The sequence below is a fragment of the Saimiri boliviensis genome, chromosome 7 (assembly GCF_048565385.1).
Source record: "Saimiri boliviensis isolate mSaiBol1 chromosome 7, mSaiBol1.pri, whole genome shotgun sequence".
In the NCBI taxonomy this organism is placed as follows: domain Eukaryota; kingdom Metazoa; phylum Chordata; class Mammalia; order Primates; family Cebidae; genus Saimiri; species Saimiri boliviensis.
In genome coordinates, this window is record NC_133455.1 from 120,594,519 (window position 1) to 120,606,605 (window position 12,087).

Genomic DNA, 12,087 nt, shown 5'->3' on the forward strand with positions numbered 1-12,087 from the left:
AAAAGCCAGGCGTGGTGGCTCACGCCTGTAATCCCAGCACTTTGGGAGGCCAAAGCAGGCAGATCACCCGAGGTCAGGAGTTCAAGACCAGCCTGGCCAACATGGCAAAACCCCATCTCTACTAAAATACAAAAATTAGCTGGGCTTGGTGGTGCGCGTCTGTAATCCCAGCTACTCTGGAGGCTGAGGCAGGAGAATTGCTTGAACCCAGGAGGTGGAGGTTGTAGTTAGCTGAGATTGCGCTATTGCACTCCAGCCTGGGCAATAGAGTAAGTCTTAACAACACCAAAAAAAAAAGGTGGCAGTGTCCACATGGCTTGGAAACCCTTTCTCCTTAGCCAAGCATCTATTCCTACTCCTACTTTAACCTTGCCCAAGGCACAAGAAATCCTCTTTTGTCCTGCATTCTGCAAAATTTCAGAGCAACAAGCCTTGCTAATCATATCACACTTCCATCAGCAACATGATGCTGGGAATGGCATACTGGCAAGCAGTTTCAGTTCTCTTAGGTGCTTTGTGAAAGAAGCTCCTGCCTTGTGTACCTACCGTCATCCTGAGTTGTTCAGCCTTATCAGCAGCTACTGAAGAGAAACTGTTTTCATCACTCTATTATACCAAAACCAGTGGCTAAACAAAACCTTGGAACCCTTCTTGCATGGCTTCCCAGTTCATCCTCTCCCCATTCTGTGGCTTGCCATTCATCACCCCGTGAAGTTTTCCCTTTTCCTGAAATTGTAACCTAGACTCCTTTTAATGCTTGTATTCTGTTGCTTATCATAGGGACCAGCAGCACAAACACTGTTGGGGGAACAGTGAACAGCCAAGCCGCCCAAGCTCAGCCTCCTGCCATGACGTCTAGCAGGAAGGGCACGTTCACAGATGACCTGCACAAGTTGGTAGACAATTGGGCCCGAGATGCCATGAATCTCTCAGGCAGGAGAGGAAGCAAAGGGCACATGAATTACGAGGTAAGTCTCTCTTTTGCCATAGAGAATCACGTAACACACATCTGAATCCAGGTGGTAGAAACTACTACTAGGCTGCTGCTTAATGTCTTATACCAGGACCTTCTTTTTTTTTTTTTTTTTTTTTTTTTTTTGAGACGTTGTTTCGCTCGTTACCCAGGCTGGAGTGCAACGGCGCGATCTCGGCTCACCGCAACCTCCGCCTCCTGGGCTCAGGCAATTCTCCTGCCTCAGCCTCCTGACTAGCTGGGATTACAGGCACGCGCCACCATGCCCAGCTAATTTTTTGTATTTTTAGTAGAGACAGGGTTTCACCATGTTGACCAGGATGGTCTCGATCTCTTGATCTCGTGATCCAACCGCCTCGGCCTCCCAAAGTGCTGGGATTACAGGCTTGAGCCACCGCGCCCGGCCACCAGGACCTTCTTTAGTAGCTCATTAATTTTAACATTTTAGAAAAACAAGGCAAAAATCCCCCAGGTAGCCTTTTATTTTTTCTTCCCTGAATTCCTAATCTTATTGATCAGGTCAACTTTTTCTTCTTCCTTTTTCCGTCGTCATCCTGAACTACACACACAGACACACAAATGCACATGACATCCCTCCCCTCTCATCAGGATTATCTTCACCTTTACTCGGTAAATATAAAGAGCCAATAAATAACTATAGAAGACTCTTTTGCTGTATCTTACAGGATTAGACCAGAAGTGTATGTTAGCACCACACATTTTACACCCATGTCTGTTAAACCCACACCAGACTTGACAAGCGGTTGTCTTGTTTTCAGGGCCCTGGAATGGCAAGGAAGTTCTCTGCACCTGGGCAACTGTGCATCTCCATGACCTCGAACCTGGGTGGCTCTGCCCCCATCTCTGCAGCATCAGCTACCTCTCTAGGTCACTTCACAAAATCTATGTGCCCCCCACAGCAGTATGGCTTTCCAGCTACCCCATTTGGCGCTCAGTGGAGTGGGACAGGTGGCCCAGCACCACAGCCACTTGGCCAGTTCCAACCTGTGGGAACTGCCTCCTTGCAGAATTTCAACATCAGCAGTTTGCAGAAATCCATCAGCAACCCCCCAGGTTCCAACCTGCGGACCACTTAGACCTAGAGACATTAACTGAATAGATCTGAGGGCAGGAGATGGAATGCTGGGGGGAGGGATGGGGGGTGGGAGTAGCCTATATACTAACTACTAGTGCTGCATTTAACTGGTTATTTCTTGCCAGAAGGGAATGTTTTTAATTCCACGTTGAGTCCTCAGAATGGAGAGTCTCCTCTGCTCTACTAACTGGAGTAGGAGAGGAAGGGAAGAGCAGCTTTCTTGTAAAGGGGCAGCTTCAGACCATGCTTTATCTGTACTCAGTAGTGAGGATGAGGGCTAGGAAAGTCTTGTTCATAAGGAAGCTAGAGAACTCAATGTAAAATCAAACCCCATCTGTAATTTTGAGTGGGTGGAGCTCTTGATTTTGGTACATGCCCCAAATCCTTTACTCCCTCAAGAATCTGAACCACCAGACGAAAACAACCTATTGGGCTCTCTCCTGCCCTGCCATCCTCCCTTTCCCCCGACTTCTCTTTTTGATTTTTTCTTTGCTCTTTAGAACCCAGTGAAAAATACCAGGGGACTGGGGTGCAACCCTTTCTTATAATAGGTCATTAGTGCTTTAAGCAAAAGATACTAGCAGCTTTGACTGCAGCATTAGCAATTAGGAAAAAAAAAATAAGTTCCCTGCGGACATGTAACTTTGCCATCAGTTTTGATGTGGAAACACTGTGATATATAAAATGTTGTTGGACAACAGTAGTTTTAAGAGTAAAATATGAAACGTTTAAAAAGTTCAAAAAAAAGCTAGCTCTGTCCTTTACTTATTGAGACACTTTAACTTTTTCCTTTGTATTTCCATTGTATTAGATAAATAAATGTGAATGTAAAATTGTATAAATTACTGTACTTGAATACTTCTGTTTCCCAGTGTTGCTTGCTGGACATTTTAGTGCCTTGGACTTATATTGCTTCTGCCATTAGCATCAACTTATCAGACCCCAGATCAATAAAGGGTATATGGAAGGAAATCTTAGGTCCATGTGACCCCAGCAGTGGATATGCCAAAGGGAAATAGAAAAAGTATTTTTTTAAGTCATTCAACAACTTTGTCTAGAGCAGGTGTAAGATGAGTAGGTGGGAAGTTAAGTTGGCATTAGTGGTTAAAAACAAAGTTCTGTTTCAGGAAGAGTGGGGAGGGGGTGTTACAACAAAATTGGGCAACTTAAAAGACTAAGAATGGTATGTGCTGGGTGAAAGACAAAGACTAAAGAATGAGGAAACAAACTTGTTTTGAAGATCCGTGATGCCTGGCCAATGACTGTCATATAAACCTTTATTTGAGCTAGGCTTGAACAGACGTGACCTAGAAGAAACTGAACATAAAGAAAAGGGTATGGGGGCTAGTTATCAAGTTGGGGAACCTGATCGTGAAAAGTCACAGATGGAGAAAGTTGCTCTATGAAAAACTGGATTGCTTTCCTCTTGTTGCACATGTACCATGCAGTTCTCAGCTTGGGGTACTATATTTTGTGGAAAGTGAATCTTTCCACATCTGAATTAATAATCATCGTAGGAAAGGATACTTACTCCTACTTATTTCCTTTATGATGTCCGAATGGTTGCAGGATCATAATCTATTATGCCACCTTTATTTCCAGAAATACAACTAATATGCTCACATTGTCAAATATTCCCCTTAAGTAATAACTGCAACCAGTCAGTGTTATTTAGTGCTATGCCTACTTGTAATGGGTAGTTCTGTTGTTTTCAGAGCTTTCCGGAAATACTGTCCTAATTGGCTATGTTTAGGATCTTTGTTATCTCTGAAGACGACAAAGAAGCTAAGACTCTTAATTTTGGGGTGCTTCTTGACTCTTAGTTGGGAAATTGACATATTTCCAACCTTTTACCCACATCAATGGCATATTCCGGGAATCACCACCACCACCACAGAAAGAAGCTGAGGCTCTCCGTACCTGTTCATTCCTTACGGGCCCTGCTTCCCTTAGTAAGTTGGTCTATGGCCCTAAGTATGCAAATGACAGCTGAAGGTTTTTAAAAGGCAGAAAGGAAAAGGGCAGGGGTTTCAACCCCTGCTTTAAAAATATTTACTAACTTATTCTCTGCTTATATCTTGTGGAGAGAGTCAGAGTAAGGATAGAACCAACAAGGAGCCGAGTAGCTGAGAAAGGGACCACCGAAGAGTGAAAATACTTTATACCAGAGGAGCAGGGGAGCCTAATGCAGCACATTAGCATTTGTTATTTGGGTTTAATAATTTTGAGGTTTTTTTCACTCATACACAAAAAGAACTGGTTTTATTTACTGTTAATTCATCTTCCTGTGGATGAAATAACTGAAGCCTAGAGGAATGAACTAGTGCTACTGAACTGTTTAAATTATTTTTGTGTTGATAGTACACTTTGAATATCTTTTTCCACATTAAAAAAAACTTTCTGAATTATAAGTGTTTTCCTTACATTATTTAACAATGTACACTGTTTAAAAAAATTAAAATTCAAACTTCGGGGGTTTCTCAGCAGCCGTTAATTGTACATTTTGCACTAACTGGGTGTTGCGCTTCTTGTAAGATTGCGCTTTGTGCTTCAGTTTGTTACCTTTGTAGACTTATTTAATGAAACCATTCAAATAAACCAAACCTGCTTTTGTTGAGCTGTGGGGTTTCATTTACAGAAAATTCCTTCACATTTGCACTGGCACTATTTTAAGTGCAATTTATAACCGGATTCCTAATTCTTAGGGGCTCTTTTGCTACCTCTTCATCTTCCAAAGGAATAGAAACAGTTGGCTGCTGGCTAGTACTTTCAGACTTCCTTATCTCGGTTCACAGCTTCCCACAATGTGTCTGTGAGCCAAAAAAAAGAAGTCACTGCTTCAAGATAGGCACAGCCCAGTCCAAAATATGTCTTTTAAAAAACTAAATTGGCTGGGTGCAGTGGCTCATGCCTGTAATCCCAGCACTCACTTTGGGAGGCCAAGGCAGGCAGATCACTTGAGGTCAGGCATTCTAGACCAGCCTGGCCATCACTGAGAAACCCTGGCCACTAAAAAGACAAAAAAATAGCCAGGTATGGTCACGGCACCTGTAATCCCAGCTACTCAGGAGCCTGAGGCAGGAGAATCGCTTGCACCCCAGAGGTGAAGGTTGCAGTGAGCCGAGATCGCACCACTGCACTCCAGCCTGGGATGCAGACACCCTCTCAAAAATAAAATAAAAATGCAATTTCATTATTTGGGGGGAAAAATTATAAAACATCTAAACACTATGAAAAGCCAATTTGGGCCGGGCATGGTGGCTCAAGCCTGTGATCCCAGCACTTTGGGAGGCCAAGGCGGGTGGATCACGAGGTCAAGAGATCAAGACCATCCTGGTCAACATGGTGAAACCCCGTCTCTATTAAAGATACAAAAAATCAGCTGGCCATGGTGGCGCGTGCCTGTAATCCCAGCTATTCAGGAGGCTGAGGCAGGAGAATTGCCTGAACCCAGGAGGCGGAGGTTGCGGTGAGCCGAGATCGCGCCATTGCACTCCAGCCTGGGTAACAAGAGCGAAACTCCGTCTCAAAAAAAAAAAAAAAAAAAAAAGGCCAATTTATGGTCAAGGTGGGCTACATCTCACATTTGAAATGCCTAAGTAGATAGAAACAGTTGCAGCTTGAGCATCCCTAATTGAAATGCTCCGAGATCTGAAAGTTTCTGAGCACTGACATGATGCCAGAAATGGAAAATTCCAGTCAAAGCACCAGGCACCAAACAGTTTATTCAGCAACCCTCAGAGAAAAAAGGACTCAGCCCCCTTCAGCTGCAGTGTATCTGCTACACAAACTTTGCTGCATGCACAAAATTATGTGTATGAGGTATATATGAAACAAGTGAATTCTACGTTCAGGCTTGGGTCCCCTCCACAAGTTCTCATTAAGTATATACAAATATTCAAAAAATGCAAAAAAAATTCTGGTTTCAAGCATTTCAGATAAGGGATAGCAATATGTATATTTTCTGTTTTCTTATAAAGTATACCATTTGCTTTCTCAAAATGCCTTTTCTGGGTGGACACAGTGACTCACACCAGTAATGACTGCATTTCGTAAGGTGGAGGTGGGAAGATCACTTGAGCTCAGGAGGTTGGGCTGTTTGCACCAACCGCACTCCAGTCTGGGTGACACAGCAAGACCCTGCCTCAAAAAAAAAAAAAAAAGTTTTTCCCTGACCTTACATGATTATTTCCTTCTTAGGGAAAAATGTCAGTCTGGAAAGAATGCAGGATTGTAGTGTCATAAACCCATAAATTAGTTTATTTAGATTAAATGAAGACTGTAGCCTAGATTGATACAAAGTAGTAAAAAGCACTACTCCAACTGTTTTCCTGTCATGATCCACAGTGCTTAAAGTGGACAACATTAAAGGCATGGGGCCTTAAAGGAAAGAAGGCAGAGGTTATGCAAAACAATTGAATGTAGGCAATTGCTAGGGCAGGTGCTTAGTACTAAGTCTGGCCTATATTGCTTGAGGGCAAGCAGCCATTGGTGATTCCTAAAACGTCCATCTTTATTAACAATAGTTTAGTAATAAATAGTGGGAAGTCTCACAAGCCAAAGAAAAGATATTTCATCCATCCAGAGCCTATCCCTACTAGAGTGGAGGACAAGCTTTTTTTCTGAGCCAGAGTCTCGCTCTGTCACCCAGGCTGGAGTGCAGTGGTACAATCTCAGCTCACTGCAACCTCTGCCTCTCAGGTTCAAGCAGTTCTCTGCCTCAGCCTCCTGAGTACCTGGGACTACAGGTGCCCACCACCACACCCAGCTATTTTTTTGTATTTTTAGTAGAGACAGGGTTTTACCATCTTTGCCAGGCTGGTCTTGAATTCCTGACTTGGTGATCCACCTGCCTCGGCCCCCCAAAGTGCTGGGATTACAGGCATGAGCCACCGCACCCGGCCGGGGACAAACTTTTTAAAAGTGCTCAGCTCTAACTGCAGTAGGCTCTCAGATCCTCTTGAGAAGGTTCAGAATGAAGGAAGGTAAATCCTTAGCAGTAAAGTTCATTCTCCAGGAGTGATGAACGATTTCATGACAACAAAGTAGTTTTCCAAAGTACCTTTGTGACAAGGTCCAATCACGTGGCCTGAGCCTCAGCTATGATGGATCATACTTCCTTTTCTTCATGTCCTGGCTCTTCCTATGAGATTCCCAGTTTCCTGTGGAAGACAAAATGGCTTAAATGTAACTACCATGGTTAAAATAAACTGACAGCTAATGATTTCTGGATTTTATTAGTTAATGATCCTAATTTAGACTAAGCCCAAGACTGAGAATTTCTGTTAGGAGGAAAGCAGGTCATTTTCCTAGACCAAGTGGCATCGTGCTCATGACAGCCCCGCTGCTGGAAGGGCAAGCTGTCCATGCAATGGCGCTTCTGCTTCCTGCTACTATCAAGTGCTGAAAAGGGCTGCACCTGAATTCAGGAGCCCAAAGGAAAAGTTCTGGCTCTCAAACCAGGCTCCCGGTTATCTTCCACTTGCAGTGCTATTCCCTGTGAATTATTCTATCGAAATGAAATGTCATCCTTCCTCAAAAATTCCCAGAATTAAAGCTAGGTTCCCCTTTAGTTTTTGTTCCTAAACACCGCTCTGCTACCTGTTATGCATTGGTCAGTGCTATAAGTCTGGAGGTCCCAAGGTCCAGATTTCACTTGTGGTTCCTGGTGGCAAAGGCTGTGTGGAGTCCTGTCCTGGGTCACCATCTGGTTGTTCAAGGCTAGTGTGTCAGAGGTCTGGGGTGGGTCTGCTCTAGACAAGGGCTTGACCACACCATCCCCTGCATCTGGAGTCACAGCCCACTTTAGAGAGTTCTCTTCAAGAGTCTCTACAGAAGAAAGGAAAAGTGTATCATCAGCAAATAATCAAATATTCCACAGAAAGCACTGGAAAAACTAGCCATCAGAAATTCCACATCGAGTGCTTTCTGAAAGTTTTTGGAATTTCTCTCCCCTACCCCTAAAAGTATACTGAAGAACCTTCCCTTCAGTTCAGATCAAAGAGGAGCTGAACATAAGCCATCCGCCAGAATCCCCCGCACCAACAAAAACAGACGAAAATGAGGATTTTTATGCTGCCTAAAAGGTATTCTGTGGCTACTAAAAACATACAGCACAGTAGCTTACAAGCATTTCAAAGTATTTACTGATTAATTCTTGAGTCATTCCTGCAAGGAAGTCTTTCTCCGGGAGTGGTTCTGAGACCGCAGTTACAGGAGTGCTGTGTGTCAGAGGAGGGGCCGGAGGCGCTGCTACGGTTCTCAGAGGAAAGAAAGGACAAGTCATAATCACATCCTACGTGGGATTTAAGAGAGTAAGTCCACTGTCCTCTTCTTAGAGGGAACACTCTCAGAAGGGCAACGCTGTGTAAGGCTACGCTGCTTCAGCCAGAATAAGAACTTCAGATTCCCGGATCCCAGTCCTACCTACGGATCTGTCTGTGGTTTGAATTCTTCTCACCAGGGAAAACGAGTTTCTCCTTTCACAGCAAAAGTAGAAGGGCTCTCAGAGGCCATCTAATCCAGCGTCTGGCTTGCTTGCTACAGCCGTAACCCTTGCACAAACAAAATCTTAAACTAAAACCTGGCCAGGCGCAGTGGCTCATACCTGTAAACCCCAGCACTTCGGGAGGCCGAGGCGGGAAGATTGCTTGAACCCAGGAGTTCGAGACCCCATCTCTACAAAAAGTAAAAAATTACCCAGGTGTGGTAGCAGGCACTTGTGGTCCCGGCTACTCAGGGGGCTGAAGCAGGAGGATCACTTGAGTCCAGGAAGGTCGAAGCTGCAGTGCGCCCTGATCATGCCACTACTCTCCAGCCTGGGTGACAGAGCAAGACCCTCTCTGAAAGCAAATCAGCAATCAAAATCTTAAGCCAAAATCAGATGTGTGAAATGGACTAAAATAACAATGGCTCTGGTTATCTGCCAAAGGGTGAGAAGGGCCTGGAGGGCCGCGTCCTCCACACGTCACAGAGGAGCTTCTGCAGTGTGAGAGGCTAAACATCAAGAATAACTCATCAGTAAGGATAGCCACAGAACAGGAAGTGGCTCTGTTTTGGTTTTTATATTACTTTCAGCCTGTCAGTGCTGAGAGGCATATGAACCAACCACAAAGCAAGTCTTCTATGACTCTTCTTCACAATTGGTAGGGGAAACCTGGGCAAGAGCTCAATGGATCTGGGACAAGCCCTTTGTTTCCACTCTCTAAGGACTACCGACCCCTGGACGGGGCAGTGGGGAGGAAGTGGGGAGAGAGACGGAAGAAAAGAAGAGTCTGTATCACTATTCCCACTTAATCTGGACTCTGAAATAAACTGAAGTCGATAAATATCTGCCAAAAGCTCCCATTATCCTCAGTCTCAATTTGGCCTTATATTCAAAGACATCTCAGAAATACAACGCTTTTTTTTTTTCTTTGAGACGGGCTCTCTGTTGCCCGGGCTGGAGTGCAATAGCACGATCTCGGCTCACTGCAACCTCTGCCTTCCGGATTCAAGCAATTCTCCTGCCTAAGACTCCCAAGCAGGGGGTACCACAGCCATGTGCCACCACGCCCAGCTCATTTTTATGCATTCTTGGTAGAAATAGGGTTTACTCCTGACATCAAGTGATCCACCCACCTTGGCCTCCCAAAGTGCTGGGATTACAGGCGTGAGCCACTGTGCCCTGCCAAGGCTTTCTAATGTAGAGATGGCCAAAGTATTTGCAGCAAAAAAAGTCATTTACTCTGAAATTTCTAATTCTACAAGATTATATCAAGGCCCACTTACTTGCATAGGGGAAAAAAAAAGATCACTGTCTCTAGAAATGGGAACATGTATAGCAGATTTAAATTATCTAGATTTCCTGGGCTCATCTGTCCTGCATGTAGCTTGAGAGAAGTCCTGGCGAGGCCTGGTTTAGAGCCAGCCACAGGGTTACTGGCAGAGAATCAGGTGACCCTGTCGCTAGACTTCCTCCTGCAGCCACCTCCCAGGGCTCTGCTCCCATCCACTCACACACCCTCACTCTTCTCAGCTGGCGGGGTGGAGACGTGGTCTTGCTGCTTCTCCATCTGCTCCCGGAACTGCTGCTGCAGCTGCTTTTGCCGGAGCTTCCGCTGGTACGAGGCCTCGCTCTCCACAGCGGATGAGGTCAGGCGTCTGCATCGGGGAGCAACAGGTTGAGGAGGAGCTCCTAAGTAACAGCCACAGCTCCTGGGAGCACGCACACAGCGGGCTGGCTCTGAAGGAGGAAGTGGAGGCAGCCCCAGTGACAGAGGAAAGGGAGGGGACTTAGGCCACATACCGGGAGCTGCAGTCCTTGTTCCCCTGTATCACAGCGTGGCTTGGTCTAGAAGGGGAGGTCACCTCCTGTAGTTGTGGGTGTCCCAGGGCCATGTTCGGTCGGCAACTGTTGAATCTTGCCTCTTCCACAGACGGTTCAAAATCTTGTCTCTTCGCTTTAGTTAAATCCACTTCAGGAGGCACCTAATAAGGAAAGAAAGAGGGGGAAAAAATTCCTTCAACTAGCTCTTGCCCTCCGCTGCTTCTCCCTGACTCAGATTTAGATTCCCGGAAAATCGCATTTCACACCCTCCATCCATCATGCCTTCTAGGCTGTGCTGAGCCTAAGGCAAAGGATCTACAAATTCCAAGTAGTATTTGTCATTCTATAAGAAGAAGTAAAACAACATGTTTTACTTTATACCCTTCAACGAGTGAAGTTTTGATAAAAAGGAACCCTTCTTTGGGTTTGACCTAGGGCAAATGTTCTGTAAAATCTAATTTGAATCTCTCTGTGGCAGCTGGGTCTGTCCTTGCTGCCTCCTTGTCCCTCTTCCAGAGCAATGAGCCCACACAGTCTCTGTGGAGGTCTGCACCTTCTCAATCCTTTCTGCAAGGACTACCCCTGGAAATCGCAGTGGTCACTGAGGGAGCCTCAGGCATGCTGTGGCATAATAAAGTAGTACCCTTCAAACGACAGAGGGAAGAACACTTGGGAGACACGGACGTCAGCTGCCAGCCAAGGCTGCCAGGAATCGTCCAGTGGGGGGCTCTTCCTGCATCTCATCAATGTGACAAGGGACAATCCTGTGCTGCATGGCACAGGGCAAATGATTTCATTTCCACACTGGGATTCCTACAGAAATCCAGAACATTTTTACTTGGGAAAACATCTCTCAATTCATAAAACTGACGATGATGGAGTATTTAATATGAGGGATTAAGATTACATTTTGAAAACCTGAAAATGAAAACTATAGTGTAGATTTCACATCTACATTGAAAGATAAATGAGTCGTTTAAAAAGAAATGAGCTTTGGCTGGGCACGGTGGCTCATGCCTGTAATCCCAGCACTTGGGAAGCCAAGGCAGGTCACTCGAGTCTAGGAGTTCAGGACCAGCCTGGCCAACATGGCAAAAATACAAAAAAATCAGAGGAGCTCCTAATAGCCCATCTCTACTAAAAGTTTAAAAAAAAAAAAAAAAAAGCTGGGCATGGTAGCACACACCTATAATCCCATCTACTCAAGAGACTGAGACAGGAGAATCACTTAAACCCAGGAGGCAGAGTTTGCAGTGAGCCAAGATTACACCACCGCACTCCAGCCTGGGTGACAAAGTAAGACTGTGTCTCAAAAGAAGAAATGAGCTTTGAAAAATATGAAAGACTGGCAATACCAAGTGGTGTTGAAGATCTGGAACAATTGGAACTTACACAATGCCGTGTGGGAGTGTGAATCAATACAGCCGCACAGGAAAACGGGAGGAACCCACTGGAACTAAACATGCAGCTACCTTCTCACCCAAGAATTCCCAACAAAAATGAGTGCACGTGTACACTGCTGGGAGCCCTCCCGTGTGAAAACTTCAGAGCAGGTATTCACAATACGGGAGGTTGAGCCCAGGAGCAGAGCCGCCAGGCAGAGGGAAGTCGAGATAAGGAAGCAGGGGACAGAGAACTGAGAATCTAGTTAAAAGACAACAGCTGGGCGGAAGCAGGCGGCCTGCAGTCAGGAGGAACGATGTTTCTTGC

The 12,087-nt window shown here is 45.2% G+C and overlaps 2 protein-coding genes across 33 annotated transcripts in view; one reads left to right on the forward strand and one right to left on the reverse strand.

Annotated features, from left to right (window-relative positions):
- Positions 1-4,686, forward strand: part of WNK1 (WNK lysine deficient protein kinase 1) — a 145,093-nt gene extending 140,407 nt beyond the window's left edge. For 25 of the 26 annotated variants that reach the window (XM_003934471.4, XM_010345034.3, XM_010345036.3 and 22 more), the window contains 2 exons: positions 781-968; positions 1,753-4,480. In XM_003934471.4, coding sequence (XP_003934520.2) covers positions 781-968; positions 1,753-2,070 — 506 coding nt within the window. In that variant the 3' untranslated portion in view covers positions 2,071-4,480. Of the gene's footprint in view, positions 1-780; positions 969-1,752 lie in introns of all 26 variants that reach the window. The other variant, XM_003934470.4, reaches the window with a different exon arrangement.
- RAD52 (RAD52 homolog, DNA repair protein) overlaps positions 1,069-12,087 on the reverse strand; it is a 48,852-nt gene continuing 37,833 nt past the window's right edge. For 4 of the 7 annotated variants that reach the window (XM_003934477.4, XM_010345055.3, XM_010345054.3 and 1 more), the window contains 5 exons: positions 10,357-10,538; positions 10,072-10,211; positions 8,217-8,321; positions 7,671-7,898; positions 1,069-7,231 (listed from right to left, as the gene is read on the reverse strand). In XM_003934477.4, coding sequence (XP_003934526.1) covers positions 7,170-7,231; positions 7,671-7,898; positions 8,217-8,321; positions 10,072-10,211; positions 10,357-10,538 — 717 coding nt within the window. In that variant the 3' untranslated portion in view covers positions 1,069-7,169. Of the gene's footprint in view, positions 7,232-7,670; positions 8,322-10,071; positions 10,212-10,356; positions 10,539-12,087 lie in introns of those variants that run through there. The other 3 variants (XM_074403324.1, XM_074403326.1, XM_074403325.1) reach the window with 3 other exon arrangements.